The 20,155-nt window shown below is 52.3% G+C and overlaps 1 protein-coding gene across 1 annotated transcript in view; it reads right to left on the reverse strand.

Annotated features, from left to right (window-relative positions):
- Positions 1–20,155, reverse strand: part of BLK (BLK proto-oncogene, Src family tyrosine kinase) — a 139,552-nt gene that overhangs the window by 94,985 nt on the left and 24,412 nt on the right. The window contains exons 2-3 of the mRNA XM_075341247.1: positions 4,096–4,198; positions 3,774–3,828 (exon numbers count right to left, since the gene is read on the reverse strand). Coding sequence (XP_075197362.1) covers positions 3,774–3,828; positions 4,096–4,197 — 157 coding nt within the window. The 5' untranslated portion in view covers position 4,198. The remainder of the gene's footprint in view (positions 1–3,773; positions 3,829–4,095; positions 4,199–20,155) is intronic.

A 20,155-nucleotide genomic window follows, 5' to 3' on the forward strand; every position in this document is an offset into this window, starting at 1 on the left:
CGCCCCCTTGCGTTAGTATGTAAATAATAGGTAATAAAGGCTGCTGTGGCCAATTTTAAACCAAGTCACATGCAGTTCGTGTATTATTTACAGATGGTATTGGTGGGTAACACACATACAGCACGACTGGAGAATCCTTCCTCAATGGTCAAGAAAGCCATGGAACCCATAGGGTGGAGGGGCGACATGACTAGAGGGAAGGGAAGGAGTGATGGGGTTAATGGAAACAGGAATGGTTTGTTTATAAGGCAGAATAAAAGGGATTGGTGGGTAGGAGGAGTTCCCTGGAGGAAGAGGTGGGACAGTTGAGGGGTGTAAGTAAAGGACTTTGACTTACCCCCTCTCTCTTGACTTCCGGATATGGAACGATCCCCGCCCACCCTCCCTTGTGTTTAATACCGAGGGGAATTTTGTCTGGGTTGTTTCTTTGTCACAGCAGCGGGGGGTAGGTCTGGTCCAGAGGCGGTTGAAGGCAATGGTAACTGGACAGAGAGACACCATCTTGGTATGGTGGCTCCAGGTTCCGGGATGTTGCAGGCACGGGGTTCTGCAAAGTTGGAGGGTTAATCCGTAGGTGATTAATACCTCATCTCTGGGTCGGTGTGTTGCGGCCAGGGATACTGGGGTGAGAAGTGGTTCCTGGACTGGGCCTACTCAGGGTTGTATATTTACTGTATTGGTTACTGTGTTACCTATTGTTATTTGTTGGGGTCGCCCGTTGGACGGCGCCCCCTTGCGTTAGTATGTAAATAATAGGTAATAAAGGCTGCTGTGGCCAATTTTAAACCAAGTCACATGCAGTTCGTGTATTATTTACAGATGGTATTGGTGGGTAACACACATACAGCACGACTGGAGAATCCTTCCTCAATGGTCATGAAACAGCAGGCAGATCACTGGCTCACACCTCTGAACCTAAAGCCAGGAAAGGTCGTGTGTGACAATGGCCGGAACCTGGTGGCGGCTTTGAGGCGAGGCCAGCTGACACATGTTCCATGCGTGGCCCATGTGCTCAACCTCGTGGTTCAGCGGTTTATAAAGTCATACCCAGAGCTGTCTGATCTGCTGGTAAAAGTTCGCCGCCTGTCTGCACATTTTCGAAAGTCACCTACTGCTTCAGCCGGCCTTGCCGGCTTTCAGCGCCGTTTGCATCTTCCGGCTCACAGACTGGTGTGTGATGTCCCCACGCGTTGGAATTCAACTCTGCACATGTTGGTCAGGATATGTGAGCAGAAGAGGGCAGTTGTTGAGTACCTGCATCACCTAAGCCGTCGGGAAATGGGTCAAACTCCACACATAACACCTGAGGAGTGGAGATGGATGTCAGACCTATTACCATCCTCCAAAACTTTGAGGACTCCACCAAGATGGTGAGTGTTGATGACGCCATTATTAGCGTCACCATACCGCTACTCTGCCTTCTAAAACGGTCTCTGCTGAAAAACAAACATGATGCATTGCAGGCGGAGCGCGATGAGTTGCAGCAAGAAACAGTAGTGGGTGTGGGTGATAACACACAGCCCAGCCTCGTCTCATCACAACGTGCAGTGGAGGACTATGACGAGGAGGAGGATGAAGACATGGAGCAACTCTCCGGCCAAATTGAGGATATGACATGCACACCAGTCATATCCTCGGTTCAGCGTGGCTGGCCAGAGGACAGGGTAGATGAGGAGGAGGAGGAGGAGGAGGAGGAGGAGGAGGAGGAGGAGGACAGCATGTTCAGTCATCTTGTTGGTCAGGCTACTGAAGTCCTGGCTGTTAAGAGTCTGGCGCACATGGCTGACTTTATGGTAAGCTGCCTGTCTCGTGACCCTCGCGTTAAGAACATCTTGGCCGACAATCATTACTGGTTGGTAACACTGTTAGACCCACGCTACAAGGAGAACTTTTTGTCTCTTATTCCCGTGGAGGAGAGGTCAACCAAAATGCAGCAGTTCCGGAAGGCCATACTCACGGAAGTAGGCAAAGCATTCCCCTCACAAAACGCTAGCGGCATAGGTCAGGAATCAGTGGACAACCGAGGCGTACAGCCGAGAGAGGCACAAGTCCAATCCGCCAGAGGTAGGGGAACAGTCTTTAAGATGTGGGACAGTTTTCTCAGCCCCTCACGTACCACAGCCCCTGAGGTGCGGGGTAGTGCCACAAGAAATCCTAAGTTTGCCCAGATGCTGAAGGAGTACCTTGCAGATCGAACAACTGTACTCCGACATTCCTCTGTGCCTTACAATTATTGGGTATCCAAGCTGGACACGTGGCATGAATTGGCTCTCTACGCCTTGGAAGTCCTGGCCTGCCCTGCTGCTAGCGTTTTGTCAGAGCGTGTTTTTAGTGCCGCAGGTGGAATCATTACAGATAAACGCACCCGCCTGTCAACTGAAAATGCTGACAGGCTGACTCTGATCAAGATGAACAAGGGTTGGATTGGGCCAGACTTCACCACACCACCAGCAAATGAGAGCGGAATTTAAAGTTTGCCATGTACCTCCACTCACCCATGGGTACACACTTCTGGACTTTGGATAATCGCTGGACTGCTCCTCCTTCTCCTCATGCGCCACCATGATGATGACTGTTACAATAGTTAGGTCTTTGTTTCAGGTATACCCCCAGTGGTAAATTTTTTCGCCCATTCTTTGCAGAATGGACATTACAACGACAGGAGACCCGCTCCTTTGCAATGGGAACAATGTTTTGAGGCCCTCATGCACGTCTCTACCCAGGGACAACATGGAGCCTCCCAATTTTTGGCTGCCCTGCCTAAGGGCTATAGTATAATACACCCACTTCCTTAAAATGGACACTTAATGTTTTGAGGCCCTCATGCACGTCTCTACCCAGGGACAACGTGGAGCCTCCCAATTTTTGGCTGCCCTGGCAAAGGAAAATACTACAAAGACTCACTTCCTCAAAATGGGCACATTAGACTCAAGAGGCCTTCATGTACGTCTCTTCTCAGGGACATCGGAGTGCCAAACAATGTTTTCACGTAAAATCTTTCATGTATTAATCTCAAAAAGTAACATACACCAGCTCTATCTCACTATTGGGTATGTGCCCTTAACATTTCTGCCATGAAAAATCATTTTGGGGTCATTTTGGAAGGTTTTCTGGTGAGTCCGTAAAAATGGCGTGAAACGCGGACAAAATTGTTCACAGCTGTGACTTTTGAGTGATAAATGCTTCAAGGGGTCTTCCCCATGCTGTTGCCATGTCATTTGAGCACTCTTCTGAGACTTTTGTGACATTTTTAGGGTTTCTCCATGCTGCCGGGGGGTCATTTCACAAAAATACTCGGGTCTCCCATAGGATAACATTGGGCTCGTTGCTCGGCCCGAGTACACGAGTATCTTGGGAGGCTCGGCCCGAGCTTCGAGCACCCGAGCTTTTTAGTACTCGCTCATCACTATTAGTATGTTAATAAAGGCAGACCACATGGGGGGGCAAGGTTATACACAGGAATGAGGAGGCGGATGTGATACCTCGGTGGGTGAGGGGCCGAAGGCTACACACTGGGGAGAGGGGCTGGATATTATACATGAGAGAACCTGATGTCATTACTTAACTTGTGCAGCCCAATCCTTTTCTCCATATTGTGTATATTTAGAGCAACTTACTACACATTTGCAATGTTTCCACTGAAGAAGCCTTCAAAAGTGTCACAAATATAACACGTGTGGCTCACGTGTAGTGATATATAATTTGAGCGTCTTAGACATATTAATAATGATTATAGTTTTTGCATTTTTCTGAGGCTATGAAGCATTTCTCACCTTTTTGGGATATTTTGCTTTGTGCGGTGAAATTCTGTGGTCGTGAGGCTGGGACCTGCAATCAGAATGGAGGATAAGATTACTCATGAGACACTCATCTAATCTCCATCAGAGCCAATATTGTTTTATACCCATCCAATGGACTGGAGATTTCCCCCAGAAATAATAAGGGTCCATTTTGCTATTGGGGTCCACTCTTGGATCATATTCACCCCTTGCCCCAGCACCATCTTACCCCCATTACTATTGTATTAATATCAAACATCTTGCTACATTGGTACAACATGAGCCATAAAACCAGGACGCTCCATCCATAACTTACTATTGGAGGGTGAGAGGGTTTGTAAAACTGACCGGCAGGAGAACTCAGATTACCATGGTCGTCTTTCTTCCAAGGCAGCTTCTTACTGCCGATCACCCCCATCCTGAAGACAAAAAAAACCCCAAACATAATGTTAAAGGATGATAAAGATTACCCTACATGTGAAAAGTTTACTGAGTTAGTGATGCTTGGAGTTGGCGTGTTCATCTCTCTGTAGAGGGATACACTGGGTTGAAATAACGTAGCGGGCAAGATCCGTGTGTGAGTGTAGTGGGCATGTTCTGTGTGGGAGAGTGTAGTGGGCATGCTCCGTGAGTGGGGGAGTGTAGTGGGCATGATCTGTGTGGGGGAGTGTAGTGAGCATGCTCCATGTGGAAGTGTAGGGGGCATGCTCCGTGTGAGAGTGTAGTGGGCATGCTCTGTGTGGGGGAGTGTAGTGGGCATGCTCTGTGTGGGGGAGTGTAGTGAGCATGCTCCGTGGGGGAGTGTAGTGGGCATGCTCTGTGTGTGAGAGTGTGGTGGGCATGTGTGGAGCCCCTGAGGCTTCAGTCGCCACAGGGTACTGCACCTCACCAGAGGTGCAGTATTCATCTTGGGTATGGAGGAGGTCAGTACCGGTAAACCACAATCCACCAACACACATAAGCTAGTTGCCCTCTCACCAGGACTGGGTTAGGGTAGGGTCATTTAGGATGGTCACCATATCGTCTGGGACCTCCCACCCACTAGACGGGGGGTGGAGTGACTGTTCAGGGAAGCAAGACAACCCACACAAATACGCAGAAAGTTAGAACCTGGGTAACAAGTGAGACGAAGGAGAAAACAGTCGAAGAGCTGATAACTCCTTCAGGACTGGCGCACACCTCAGGGTGCGGAGACCTAGGCTGAGGGCACTTCAGGTCCCGCCAGCAGAATCCGCCGGGCAGAGGATTTCAAGTCTTCTGGCCCACACACAGATCCCGGGGCAAAGCAGCATATAGAGCCAGGAGTCGTGACCTATGGGTGGCACCAACAACGGACTCGCGCTGCCTGCTATACGGGACGTGAAAAGAACCATTTCCAAGACTCAGGTCCCCGCGTAGCTTCAAGCCGCCGGGACTCACACAACACAGCGCAGGGAGGAAGGACTCACAGAGAAACCCCACCGGATGTGGCCTCTGAACTATCCGGGATCGGCTGGAGCCCATCACAATGGAGTCCCGCAGTCCAAAGGCGGAGAGCATCTCTGTGAGTAAAGATCTTAAACTGCAGCCACTGGGTCGTCTAATCCTTCCTGCGCCCGCACTCCCTTTATTAGAGTGGACTACTACACATAACATGCTCCCTGGGGCCTGAGCTCTACCTATGGAGAGCTATACCATCTGAGCTGCGTAGTCATCCGCCCCAGAGTGAAGACCTCCCGCAGCGGCGGCTCCCATCCTAGCCGCACACCACAGGTGGCATCATGAATAACTACTATCTGCCACCATCATCCCCCTTCATTTTACTGACACCGCCGGGGTCACGGAGCCGGGCCAGGCCGCTGTGACATCCCAAACCGGCCCGGTGATGAGTAGTCCTCCCCAAGAACCCGTGGGTGCGTCACATGCTCCGTGTGGGAGTGTAGTGGGCATGCTCCATGTGAGAGTGTAGTGGGCATGCTCCATGTGAGAGTGTAGTGGGCATGCTCCATGTGAGAGTGTAGTGGGCATGCTCCATGTGGCAGTGTAGTGGGCATGCTCCGTGAGAGGGAGTGTAGTGGGCATGCTCCATGTGGGAGTGTAGTGGGCATGCTCCGTGAGTGGGAGTGTAGTGGGCATGCTCCATGTGAGAGTGTAAGGGGCATGTTCTGTGTGTGGGAGTGTAGTGGGCATGTTCTGTGCTGAAGTATTTATGCAGGTAAATGACCCACCCCAGGGCTGTGGGGTACTCGGTCCCGGGCCTTGAATCAAAGGGACACGTCACGGATACTGGCCGATGCCCGGTTCCGTGACCCTGGGAGTCACTTAAAAAGGGGAATAATAGAAAAATGGAAATAATAATAAAAATAAAAATGTTTTTCATGACGCCAATTGCGGTATGTGGCCAGTTGAGGAAAGCCACCGCTGCAAAGTCTCTCACTGCTGGGGCTGGTGGTGTTGAGCAGCTTGGATGTTAGGGCCCTCCGCAAGTAGAGCTGGGCCCCAATGATGGTGGTTGTAGTATGGTGGCAGTTGGTGAAAGAGGTGCAGGGAGGATTCAGACAACACAGGGGCTGCGGTTTAACTTACTCACTGGTTCTGTGGAGCTGTAACCCGGCTGGTGCTGGTCTTTACCAATCTGGGCCTAAGCTAAACCGGTATTCCTTTTATCCCAGTGCCGGTGTAGTGACCTGGTGAGCTTTACTTCCATGCACCCTTCTGTAGTTGGTGGGTCACCGTGGCCTGGAGCGTTTTGGGGTCCCCTCCTGTTGTCACAGTCCTGGCCCGTATAGCAGGCAGCTTAAACCTCTCTTGGTTTGGACCTCTGTCCCAGTTCTCTGAGTTCCCTCTTTGCTGCTGTGCCCCGGACGCTAGCGTTGGTGAGGAACCCTGATGATTCCCTCACTGGGCAGATTTATCAGGTGAGCTTGAAGCGTCTTCCTGAACTAGGGCTCTGCACCCCGCCGGTGCTTGGTCCCGTCAGTACTCCCACCGTACTCTCCCAGCGACCGTACTCCTTTAGTTCATCAGACCACTTCACACGTGTGCTGACTGACTGTCTGACTTCCTCCTGACTCCGTGTCTTTTCACTTTCTCTCTGTCAAGATGTCCGTCCACTGTTGTCTACACTGACTAGCCCCTCCCCCTCCCAGGTTTCTGACTAGCGGATTGGATGGTTCCAACTATAGGTGGCCATCCATCACATCTGTCCCTAGCCTGTTACGCCCAGTCTGGGAAAAAGGACAGAGTGGTGTGTGTTTGAATGATGTTTACCGACACTGGTCTTCCAGGAATCTGAGGTTAGCACTGCACCTGTTGCTGGGTGCAATACCCCGTGGCACCTGACACCTCAGGGGTGCCACATACATTTTTGAGACTGGTGGATCCTATGTGATGCACCGTATATAGGTGTTACCTTTCATTGTACTATGGCATTTGATGATAATGAGATGACAGCTGAGAAGTGACCTCATGAAAATATTCTGTTTGTTTGCTACTGCTTTTCAGTGCAATAAGCATCAAAATATTGTGTTAGTCTGCTACTGCTTTTGTGACGCCCTGGCCTATCAGGTCGTCACAAGGGTGCCGTGCAATCTGCCCTTCTGCATGGTACCCGCTCCTCCTTGGGTCCTCTCCCTTTGGTGTTACTAAGAACAGGTATACACAAATCCTGAGGAACACTCTGCACCACACCCACCAGACACCCATTAGGCAGCCTGAGGGGAATAGAGCCACCCAGATGGAGGGATGGTAGAAGGAGGGCCAGAAGTGTCAGGAGTAGTCAGGAGTAGGAGTTGGAAAGTGTCTGTGAGCGGTGACAGGAGAAGGTCACGCTGTGGAGCTGGGCTCCTGTACCCATCCCAGGTGCCAGACGTTGGCCTGGCCTGGAAGGAGCTGGAACCCCGGTCACAGGGGATAGTGACAGGGTGCACGGTACTGCCATGGAGGGCAGATCGGCAGCCTTGTGCTACAACCGGGCAGGGGCCAGGGGACGGCGGGGTACGCGGACCCTAGGCTGGGAAGGAGCTTTATGCAGCCCAGTAATTCACTCGACGAGGACGGAATCTTCACGAACCGTTCTCCACCCGCTCCAAAATCGTGGTACTAGAGCAACGAGGGGGATAGGACTTCCCAAAACCGTCCAGAAAATCCCAAGCGTGAACCGTGAGAGCAAGCTCACCCTGCTAGCCACGTAGGTGAGCGGGACCCGAGTAGTTTCAGGCAAAAGGGAACAACACAGAGTAAACACAGTGCCAAGGGACAAGGCTTCAGACCAACCAGCAACGCCAAAAGGGCATGGATCCAGCGTGCTCAATCAAAGGTCACAGGGCATTCAGGACTTTGGTTTACCCGGTGTCAGCATCTCTGGACTGTGTGAGTACGTTGTGCCCCTCTACTCCCGACGGGTCCCCAGCCAACCATCACCGAGCCCGGGAACATCATCTCCCTGCCCACAGAGGGGTTAACATCACGAGCTTCCATCCCATTGATCACAGGTGCTCCCTCACCAACGCGGCAGCGGTGGTATCCCGCTTTACCACGACCCGTGGGTGGTGTCACGAACATTATCTAAACCCTTTTCACCCCCTTTTGTAAATTTTCCTTTTCACCCCCTTTTTCATTTCGAGCGGCCGCGCGACCCCGCCTTGGGTCCGGAGACCCCTCGAGCCACTGCGGATCCGGATCCGAGCAGCCCGTCGGCTGTCACGGGGGCGGCACACCTCCTAGTGCAATAATCAATAAAAGTGTTTGTTTGCTACTGCTTTCTAGTGCATTAATCAATAAAAATATTGTTTCTTTGCTACTGCTTTCTAGTGCATTAAGCAGAAAAAGTGTAATTGTCATTCAAAAACAAACTGAGAAATCACTACCACTGCCACCACCTCTCATATCTTTTTACTTAGATTGAAATCTATATATGATTGACAGACAGCTACACTTATCTTCTTCACTGCTACACTTAAATAGCACATAACTGGAGCACTTTTCCAAGCTTTTAGGGCTGTCGTTTCCTACCTCCAATGCTTTCTCATTGTCTTCAATGACCCTAGAATGTCTGATGAATTCCTTGCTTTGGCTTTTATACAGGCTATGATGGTGCCTCCTGATTGGCTTTGCAATATAATGTCATGTGATAGCTGCAAGACATCATAAGTAAGTGCTGCTGCCTGTGTCTAATGCAAACATCTGCAATGTGTAAATGGATGGCATCTTTTTTTTGGCGATTCACACTAATTAAATTGCAAATTTTGCAAATTCGCTGGCAGCTGCCAATTTCAGAAAATTTGAATCGGATTTGCATTGCATTGACTCGATCATCTCTCACAGTTACATGGTCACAAATGTGGGGATAGTTTATTTTTTTCTTTTCGCACCGTGAATAAGTGGAAGACATTAATCTCACGTTCTGTACAACCGATGGCCTAACGCCTTCGCTTTCTGCTAATGTCATGTCCCGTAACCAGAGCCGCACACCTCAGGCCACGCTGCACTATTTACAGGCAATTAACATCAGCACTTCCTGATAACTGGTCTGGACGGGAAGCTGTGCTATTTTTGCTGCGCTGGTTACGGTCGGATTTGGCACCAGACTCGATTCTTACTCTGGTTATGCAAGCAAAAACATCAAGAGATGAATCAAACAGTAAATACTCAATGGAGTCAAGTGCGCGGAGCTCGTGAATGGTGATAATGGCTCGGTTTTAGGACGTCATGCACATAGAGCTTGTATGGAGGTGTGACGCCCTGGGCAAGCCAGGGGTCACAGGTCATCACACCACCACACCCTACATCCCAGTTAGGAACACCAAAGCTACCGAAATCCTTGTTGCCTTCCTCCAGGAGCTGATGTTCACACCAGGGGGTGGGCCAGGCGGTTGGCTCCGCCCACCGAGGAGTACACAGCCCTGGAGGCGGGAAGAACCAAGCAGTTAGTTCAGGGGAGTGAAGTAGAAGGAAGTGGTAGAGGAGCTAAGTGAAAGTGAAGTAGTAGTGGAGCAAAGAAGAAAAGAGTAAAACTGAGAGTAGAAAGGCCTGAAGTTGGTCCGGCTAAGTGCAGGACAGTGTCAGCAAGGTCAGCAACAGCGGTGATCGTCTGGAGGGGGACTGCTCGGAGGTTGCTGGAAGGACCGCGGACGGGTAGTGGCCCGGCGGTCTGGAGCAGTATACGAAGGACAGTCAGCACCAGGGCAGGGGCCTCTCGGACCCCGGCAAGGCTAGGAGTCGCCATAATTTGCCGAATCCGTCAGTGAAGGGGACGTCGATCCCCCAACAACCAAGTCCCGACTGAAGGCAACAGTCCAACCATTGAGGAGAGACACTGCCACCGCCAGGGCACCAGTTTCTCAGGGCCAGCGCCTGCGGGCAAAGTAGGGCTCCTCCGGCCCATATCCAAGCCGGGGAGCGGGTTACCGGTGGGGACCCATCGCTACCAACATAGAAACACTAGGTGCAGGTCAACGGGACATCACCGTTACCTACTGGGAGAGCAAGTGCAGCCGTCCGTGGGAACCGTCTTTCCAGCCGTGTGGTTTACCGAAAAACTGTGTCAACGTCTCAGGCTGAGTGAGTACCACAGTGCCGCAAGGCACAGCGCTGCCCCCGCGTCCCTGCGCCCACCAGCCCTGCATCTCCCATCTCATCACTGGGTCCCGGGATCACCAACCCCTACCCACGGAGGGGCAACACAACAACTGGCTGCTCCATACCATCCTTCCCGGGATCCCCCATACAGAGCAGCGGTGGTGCCAACAAATCACCACAACCGTGGGTGGCGTCACGGACAATAAACAATCCCCACACCCAACAACCCCCTTTCACTCACGGGCGAGGAGCACCGCTCGAGACCCTTGGGATCCGGCCCACCGCTCGAGCCACCACTGAGCAGCAGCAGCCGGACCCGAGCAGAGGGGTGAGCAAGGTGCCAACACCCTCCTCCCCGCCTGCGGCAACTTGGCGTCACGAACAGGATCTTACCGCTCTGCCGTTGGGTAGAGGTGCGCCTTGTGACCGCCGGAGGTATCCGGCTGAAAATTACCAGAAGTCGCCCTCTTTGGCGCGAAAAGTTCCCGCTCGAGCGTCTTCTCGAGTAGCAGAGGCGCGAAGGCCAAAACTCCGCCCCAATAGAGGAGTGGCCGGAAAGAAGCTAAGGGGGACGCGATGGCGGCTGGCTGCATGTGAGAGCAGCTATAAAAGCAGGGACGCCAGGACTCTGCAGTCACCCCGTTCCTGGAAGAAGTCACTATGTGGATGTCGTCCTGAAACACCGTGGCCCCCGCGCCGGGAACCGCAGCGTGGGTGGAAATCCGGACCGCACAGCTCCACCTAAGGCTGCAGGTCAAGATGCAGCTCCTCTTGGAGGAGTGGGAGACCGACATGGCGGACGTTATAGCCACTGTGCAGAGACGCGAGGAGGAAGCGGAGGAAGGGAGGGTGAGTGACCCACGCCCCTATGTCCCCGAGGGACCGGTTGCTGCGGCTGAGGGACCCGGTCCAAGCCCTCTCCCTCCGCTGCCTCCTTCGCCACCCGTCTCGGAGGCCGTGACCCCGCCACTAGGCCCACTACCACCGCAACCGGTAGCGATACCCAGCATGCCCGCCCCGGCGGGCCGACCTGTAGCCGGAGCCCGTAGCAAGCCGGAGGTGTTGCCGTGGAAGGCCCCGAAGTCTGCACCGGAGGCAGCCCCTGAGAAGTTCCCCGAGCCGGAGCCGATGACCCGTTCCGAGCCGAAGGCCCAGCCGCGGAAAGCCCCTGTGCCCATCCCCCACACCTCGGCTGAGGTAGCGCCGGGTTGTAGCTGTAAGGCAGCGCCCAAGACCAAGACACCGCGGGACCCGCCGCCCAGATTCCTGACAGTGGGCAACGTCCAGGATGTCCCGCGGGGCCTGATCCGTGCGCCGGAGCTCGCAGTAGCCCCGTATTGGGATAGGGAGCCGCTACCACTGGGCCGGGAGATCGGTGAATGGGAGAGGAAGAAGGCCAAGCTGGTGGCCTGAGCTATAAGGGAGAAAGAAAATCTCCGCCAGGCCACGTTCCGTGTCCGGGGTCCGCTGTACGAGGGGCAGGTGAGGCGGTTTGATGTCCGCCGGGGCTACGGGTTTATTTATGAACCGGGCCTGGAGGCCGAAGTGTTTGTAGCCCGGCGGGATGTGAATGCCCACCTGCCTGAGGAGCACCCCGGCCGTAATCTAATGTCGAGGAATATTGTGCAGTATACCCGGCACTGCGGAGAGAGGGGGTGGTTTGCCCTAGATGCCAAACTGCGGGGCAGCCAGGAGAGCAGAGTGAGTCCTGCACCCCCTCCCTCGGATGAAGCCGAAGAACCGGAGTAGGGCAGCAGATGCCCGCTGCAGCAGTCCCCGTTGGGACCACCTTTGTGTTTGTTGAAAAGTTTTGAAAATGATAAGTGAAATAATAACCGAAGTTTAACCTGATTAACAGTGATTGAACCGGCTGGGGCCGGCACCGTTGTCCCTGTGGGGACCGTTTAAAAAGTTAGCATGGGAACTATCCATGGACAAGCCCGTGAACTTGCAGGGCAACCACAAACGTTAGTGGCTTGTAAATATGTTGTTTTACCGTACCGTTTTCCGCAGTTGCCGCCTCCGGAGAGGCAGGTTGGAGGGAGGGCCCTGAGCAGAGCAGGCTGGGGCCCAGCCACCACAGGAACCGGTGGCTACCCTCTAGAGGGGAAGGACAGATCCCGCTCGGGTAACTTGTGCAGGACTTGGGTCAAGGGGTGCTGCCTGGGCTTTAGGGGCAGCATCAGGGCCAGGTTGCTTGGGTGGGAGAGAGCGGAAACCGTACCCGTAAAACCATTTAGTAACGTTTAAGAAATGTGCCTCCCGTTGTGGGATGATGTTATGATTTATATGTTTACTTTTTATACTTTACAGAAAATAAAACCGGTGTTGGACGGGCAGCCCGCGGACGGTCTGCATTTTGCTAAGGGGGAATGTGACGCCCTGGGCAAGCCAGGGGTCACAGGTCATCACACCACCACACCCTACATCCCAGTTAGGAACACCAAAGCTACCGAAATCCTTGTTGCCTTCCTCCAGGAGCTGATGTTCACACCAGGGGGTGGGCCAGGCGGTTGGCTCCGCCCACCGAGGAGTACACAGCCCTGGAGGCGGGAAGAGGTAGAGGAGCTAAGTGAAAGTGAAGTAGTAGTGGAGCAAAGAAGAAAAGAGTAAAACACTGAGAGTAGAAAGGCCTGAAGTTGGTCCGGCTAAGTGCAGGACAGTGTCAGCTAGGTCAGCAACAGCGGTGATCGTCTGGAGGGGGACTGCTCGGAGGTTGCTGGAAGGACCGCGGACGGGTAGTGGCCCGGTGGTCTGGAGCAGTATACGAAGGACAGTCAGCACCAGGGCAGGGGCCTCTCGGACCCCGGCAAGGCTAGGAGTCGCCATAATTTGCCGAATCCGTCAGTGAAGGGGACGTCGATCCCCCAACAACCAAGTCCCGACTGAAGGCAACAGTCCAACCATTGAGGAGAGACACCGCCACCGCCAGGGCACCAGTTTCTCAGGGCCAGCGCCTGCGGGCAAAGTAGGGCTCCTCCGGCCCATATCCAAGCCGGGGAGTGGGTTACCGGTGGGAACCCATCGCTACCAACATAGAAACACTAGGTGCAGGTCAACGGGACATCACCGTTACCTACTGGGAGAGCAAGTGCAGCCGTCCGTGGGAACCGTCTTTCCAGCCGTGTGGTTTACCGTAAAACTGTGTCAACGTCTCAGGCTGAGTGAGTACCACAGTGCCGCAAGGCACAGCGCTGCCCCCGCGTCCCTGCGCCCACCAACCCTGCATCTCCCATCTCATCACTGGGTCCCGGGATCACCAACCCCTACCCACGGAGGGCAACACAACAACTGGCTGCTCCATACCATCCTTCCCGGGATCCCCCATACAGAGCAGCGGTGGTGCCAACAAATCACCACAACCGTGGGTGGCGTCACGGACAATAAACAATCCCCACACCCAACAACCCCCTTTCACTCATGGGCGAGGAGCGCCGCTCGAGACCCCCGGGATCCGGCCCACCGCTCGAGCCACCACTGAGCAGCAGCAGCCGGACCCGAGCAGAGGGGTGAGCGAGGTGCCGGCACCCTCCTCCCCGCCCGCGACAGAGGCATACAGAGTCGCCGTATACCGCCATATGGTGCAAAGAGCCTAATAGAGCACTCTGCTGCATTACAGATATTCCCACCTAGAAGCAATGCCTTCAGTAGGGTATTCAATGGAGCATTTAATTTGGAAATGGATGTTCTACTTTAGATACCCATAGACTTCTTTTGGCATCGTAGTATGGTTTGGAGGTGGAAAAGAGCCCATAAACCTTTGCCATTCTGTGCCATTCAGAAACAACTGGGATCAGAGATCATTCTAATCCTGGCCGTTAAACCCCCTTAGATGCCGGAGTCAATAGCAAAGCTAGAAAGAGAGACCATTTCCCCCATCTTCACTCCCATGACGTGAACATGAGGTGACGCCGGTGTTACGTCCCCACTGGAGTCCGCTCCTGCGACTTCTGCTTCGATCACAAGGTGGCACCGTATTCCTGTCGTGGACTGTGCTGGTGATAGGAGAGGAGTCAGTGCCAGTGGCTCTGGTGGGCACAGTCTCCACTCATCCACTAAGCTGGGTTTCCTTGGGACCTGCAGTACCACTGGCTGACTGTAGGTGGCATGTGTCTTCCAGCTGAGGTTACCACCATTCAGCTACAACCAATGGGAAGACACCACACCCTTCTAATTCCCCCTCCTGTCTGCTGGTCACTGTCAGAGATAGTTCTGAATTCCTGGTTCCCATTCTATTTTGTGATTCCTGTGTTTTGACCTCTGCCTGTTCTCTGACTACCCTTCTGCCTGCCGTTTTTGTACCTCGCTGCCTAATCCGGATTTGACCTCTGCCTGGTTTCCTGACTACATTCTTGTCTGCTGATTTTGTCCCTGTTCTGCATGTCCTGGTTTGACCCTGCCTGAATACTATTATCTCGGACTGCAGCCTACCACAGGTAGTGATCTCCAGGACCCTGTGTAATTCCAAATCCCTGTATAGGGGGTTAAATTGCTTTGGGGTTCTCGGGGTCCTGCTTTGCTAGTGGCTTCCCTCTAGCTTGTCCATTACAGCCAGTCTGAGTCTGTGGTTCCTAACCCTAGGTATTCCTATTGCTAAGCCCTGAATAGGGAACAGATGGGATGAGCTCTTCTACAACACCACTAAACGCTAAAGGAAGATGCAAGGACACACAGAGGGAAAAAGCAAGAACTATTTATCCACAGCTGACTGAGGCAGAAGTTCAGCAAAGCTTCAGCAACAATACCACAGAAGAGTACAAGCCACCTGCTTGCAACCAGAGTAAGCCTGAACTGAATAAAATCACCAGCACCAGTCCAGGGAAGATGAGAGTATTTAAACACCAGGAAAATACTGATGATCAGCAGCTGGGTGGAAGGTGAGCTCCTGCTGGGTCCAAAAGGGGGAGAGATGAATCCAGCAGGAAAGCTACCTATACCAATGAATACTGACAGCAGGAACAATGGAAAGTCAGGGAGCATTCTGCGCAGCCAGACACTGTGACCTTCTATTGCCAGAAACCACATGACTGTCTGTCACCTGTGACAGTACCCTGTCATGCAACAGTATAAAAGAAATCTGCCTGATTTTCACCCAGAAAAAAGGGACAATGTTTTTCTCACTTGTCATCCATTTGCAATCAGTTATTAATCTTTTCCAGAACCATTTACAGTTTCCTATGTTACAGAATATATCCGTAAAAATTTGATATATCCAATTTTTTTTTCTCACACCCATAGACTTGAATGGGTGAGTCTGATTTAATTTCCGGAGGCAAAATTTTGCATGCCACTGCTAAGGACAGGAACAAGCAGAAGAGACTTGTTTGGGTAAAGAACACAAGGAATGGACATTAGACCAGTGTGAAATCTGTGCTTTGGTCTGAGGAGTCCAAATTTGAGATCTTTGGATCCAACCACCGTGTCTTTGTAGAAAAGGTGAATGGATGGACTCTACATGGCTGGTCCCCACCGTGAAGCATGGAGGAGGGGGTGTGATGGTGTGCGGGGGCTTTGCTGCTGACACTGTTGGGGATTTATTCAAAATTGAAGGCATACAGAACCAGCATGGCTACTACAGCATCTTGCAGCGGCGTGCTATTCCATCCGGTTTGCGTTTAATTGGACCATCATTTATTTTTCAACAGGACATGACCCCAAACACCCCTCTAGGCTGTGTAAGGGCTATGTGATTAAGAAGGAGAGTGATGGGGTGCTACGCCAGATGACCTGGCCTCCACAGTCACCAGACCTGAACCCAATCGAGATGGTATGAGGTGAGCTGGAGCGCAGAGTGAAGGCAAAAGGGCCAACAAGTGCTAAGCATCTCTGTGAACTCCTTCAAGACTGTTGGAAAACCATTTCCGGTGACTACCTCTTGAAGCTCATCAAAAGAATGCCAAGAGTGTGCAAAGCAGTAATCAAAGCAAAAGGCGTCTACTTTGAAGAACCTAGAATATAAGACATATTTTCAGTTGTTTCACACTTTTTTAAGTATTTCATTCCACATGTGTTAATTCATAGATTTGATGCCTTCAATGTGAGTCTACAATTTTCAGAGTCCTGAAAAGAAAGACAACTCTTTGAATGAGGTGTGTCCAAACTTTTGGTCTGTACTGTATGTATGTATATATATATATATATATATATATATATATATATAGTTATTCAGGGTCTGAGCAAAAATGTGACAAACCCTGTGGTAGTAGTAAAGGTTATTGCTATTATGGGTTGTCACCCGGCATCTGTAGAAAACCACATACCTCATGCACTTTACATCAATGCTTTATATACCCTGATCAAAAGCATAGCTAGAACGTCACCCCAGTGCAAAATTTGTTGCTGTGCCCACGCACCCTGGGCACAGCTTGTATTATTGAACGACTGTCACGAGTGTGTGATGGGTAACAGAGAGTTATGTGGTTTCTGGCAATAGAAGGTCACAGCGTTTGGCTGTGCAAAATGCTCCCTGACTTTCTATTGTTCCTGCTGTCAGTAGTCATTGGTATAGGTAGCTTTTCTGCTGGATTCATTCCTTCCCCTTTTGGACCTAGCAGGAGCTCTCTTTCCACCCAGCTGTTGATCATCAGCATTCTCTTGGTGCTTATATACCCCTTCCTTCCTTGGACTGGTGCTGGGGATATTTTTAGTTCCCTCAAGCCTTGGTTTTAAGCAGGTGGCTTGTACTCCTCTGTGGTATCATTACTGGAGATTTGCTGAACTTCTATCTGTGTCATCTAATGATAAGTAGTTCCTGCTTTTCCCCCCTGTGTCCTTCTTGTGTCTTCTATGGTTATTTTTCCCTGTACCGACCGTGACGAAGGTGACGCACTGGGACTTGGTACATGTCAAGGTTTTGGAGCAGTTTGTGCCACAAACCAAACCGAGAACTGTAAGGAAGTTGTTCTATGCAATGATTCCTGGCTCAAATCTGGTGGGACCTGAAGAAGGACCTCTGGTAGGATCACATGGCTGCAGGGGTGCAGGTCCTGAAACTCCATAGGGGAAGAGTGTGTAAACTATAGGGTGCACATATATTTATCATTCTCTATTAAGGTCTTTTTTTGGGCTTCTGGCTTAGGTTCTGTTTTTAAGGGTTTTGATTTGGGGTGCGTAATAACTTAAGAGTTCTGCTCTGGGGGTCTGTATATATTTTGAATTTCTGGTGTCTGTATTTGTTTAGGAGCTTGGTATTAGTTCTGGTTTGGGGTTTATTATTTTGGGGGTCTAGTCTGGTCACTATTAGTTCAGAAGTTCTGATTTTTTGGGGGGGGGTTCGTAGGTCTTGTTTGGAGTCTTCATTTTTCTAGGTGTTTGATCAGGGGTCTGCTTAAGTTTAGGGGGTCTGGTTTGGGGTCTCTATTAGTTCAGGGGTCTGGCTTGGAATATGTATTAGCTTAGGGGTTCTAACCTGGGGTTCTGTATAAATTTTGGGTTTCTGGGGTTTGTGTTTGTTTAGGGGTTCGGTATTAGTTCTGGTTTGGGGTCTGTATTAGTTTAGAGGTCCAGTCTGGGCATTGTATTATGTCAGGGGGTCTGATTGGACTTTATTTGTTAGAGGGTTTGGTTTGGGGTCTGTACTAGTTTGGAGGGTCTAGTCAAGGTTCTGTTGTGGAAACTATTTCTCTTAGGTCTTCTTTTCTGCGGTCTGTATGTAAGATATGCGCCGGATGAGCGTGATAGACCCAACCCAAGCTGACTCCTCAGGAGAGCTTCACCACAAGCTGCAAAAGCTCAGAGAAAATCAGTGTTTCCATCTCTGATCATTTGGTGCAAGAAACTATTCTTAAAGTGTTGTTTGCATAATGACTCTGGGCCCTGGCCGAGGTATTCCCCCTCGAAGCTGCGCACGAGGATCTAGTCTTTGTTTATACTTGTGGGGTCTGGATGGAGGCTGTTGTGTGTTTTGGAGTTTATATTAGTTTAGAGATAGGGGGGATTCTAGCTTTTCGGCTAAGATAAAAATGAGAAAATAAGAGCTGTCCTGTCCTGTGGGTGTCGCTGCTCTCGGTCTGGCGCCTCCTCAATCTTGTGCGATCGCCGTCCTCCTGCCCAGCCCTCTGTGCATGATGCGTCCAATGTCATCAACGCAGAGGCCTCCATTGTGCTACGGCGCATGCGCACTGTGATCTGTTCAGCTGAGGGCAGAGCGAAGTACTGTAATGCGCAGGCATGAGGAAAGGTGAAAGACAGGCCGCGCGTGCGCACTACAATACTTTAATCTTCCGTCAGCCGGGCAGATCAAAATGCGCATGTGTGACAGCCTGGCAAAACCAGGTAATCACAGAAAGAGTTAAACCTCCCTGGTACTACCTGATCCCACACTGGTACAGTGAGGCAGCCGCACCCTCCCCCTGTCGCGGGCGGGGAGGAGGCCGCCGCCGCTGCGCTCTCGCTAACGCTCGGGTCCGGCGTTGCTGCTGCTCGGTGGCTCGAGCGGTGGGCCGGATCCGGGGACTCGAGCGGCGCTCCTCGCCCGTGAGTGAAAGGGGGTAGTTTTGGGTTTGGGGAGTTGGGCCGTGACACCACCCACGGTTTTTGGTGAGGTTGGGGAACCACCGCTGCTCTGGACGGGGATCCCGGGAGCGATGACAGGGAGCAGCCGAGATGTTTCTTTCCCCTCCGTGGGTAGGGGGATTTGGTGGTCCCGGGGCCCGGTGAGGTGGGATGGGGTTGGCAGGGTTGGCGAGGTGCAGGATCGCGGGGGCAGCGCGGTGCCGGACGGCACGGAGGTACTCACTCAGCCAATAACGTATACGGAGTCTCCGGTAAAACAAACGGCTGGATGGACGGGTCCCGCAGCCGGCTGCGGTGGTCACTCCCGGACGGTTGGTGGTGGCTGCCTTTCCCTGCACCTGTTATGTATCTTTGGTCCCGATGGCTTCCCACCGGTAACCCGCTCCCCAGCTTAGATATGGGCTGGAGGAGCCCCTTTTGCCCGCAGGCTCTGGCCCTGGGAATTTTAGCCTTGGTGGTAGCTGTATTTCCCTTCTCGGTTTGGACGGTTGCCTTCTATCGGGTCTTTGCTGCTAGGAAACCCCGGAGGTTCCAGTCGCTAGCGGATTTGACCGGTTTAACGGCAACTCCAAGCCTGGTCGGGGTCCGTAGGCCCTGCCGGTTTGTGCTGGCTTCTCTTCGCTCCCCGGTTCGGAACAGGCGGACCACCGCCCGACCCCGGTCCTACGGTTCCGCGTCGATTGGCCTCTCCTGCAGACGGCCACCACCGTCTGCCAACCTTGCTCTTGGTGCCCGGGCCACGTACCCGGACACGGTCAGATCGCTTCTCCACTGCTCCTTTACTCCTTCCACTTCACTCTCCCTAACTGTTCACTGACTTCCTTTCCCGCCTCCAGGACTGTGAACTCCTCAGTGGGTGGGGCCAACCGCCTGGCTCCACCCCACCTGGTGTGGACATCAGCCCCTGGACGGAGGCAACAAGGATTTGTGTGTGACTGATGTGCCTATCTCGGGGTGTGTGTTGTGTTGTTGCAGTACCTGTGATGACCTGGCTTGTCCAGGGCACCACACCCCCAGTGTAACTAAAGTAGCAGGAGGGGAGGAGTTGAGTCAGTCGGTGGAAGGAGGGAGAGGAGTGCAGACAGGGGTTGTAACTCCTGTGCTGCAGGGGAAGTGAAGCAAAGACAAAGCAGAAGTCTTGGAGCTGAAGTGGAGAGTAGGCTCAGGGGAACCCGTAGTGGACCAGGGCAGGGTAGTGGCCTGACGGTAGTGTGCACGGGACCCCAGACTTGTGCAAAGAGAGGACTTCCCCCATCCGAAACAGAGAAAGTGACTTTTAGTTGGAGTGCAGGAGAGAGAGAGGG

The sequence above is a fragment of the Anomaloglossus baeobatrachus genome, chromosome 3 (genome assembly GCF_048569485.1).
Source record: "Anomaloglossus baeobatrachus isolate aAnoBae1 chromosome 3, aAnoBae1.hap1, whole genome shotgun sequence".
Taxonomy (NCBI): domain Eukaryota; kingdom Metazoa; phylum Chordata; class Amphibia; order Anura; family Aromobatidae; genus Anomaloglossus; species Anomaloglossus baeobatrachus.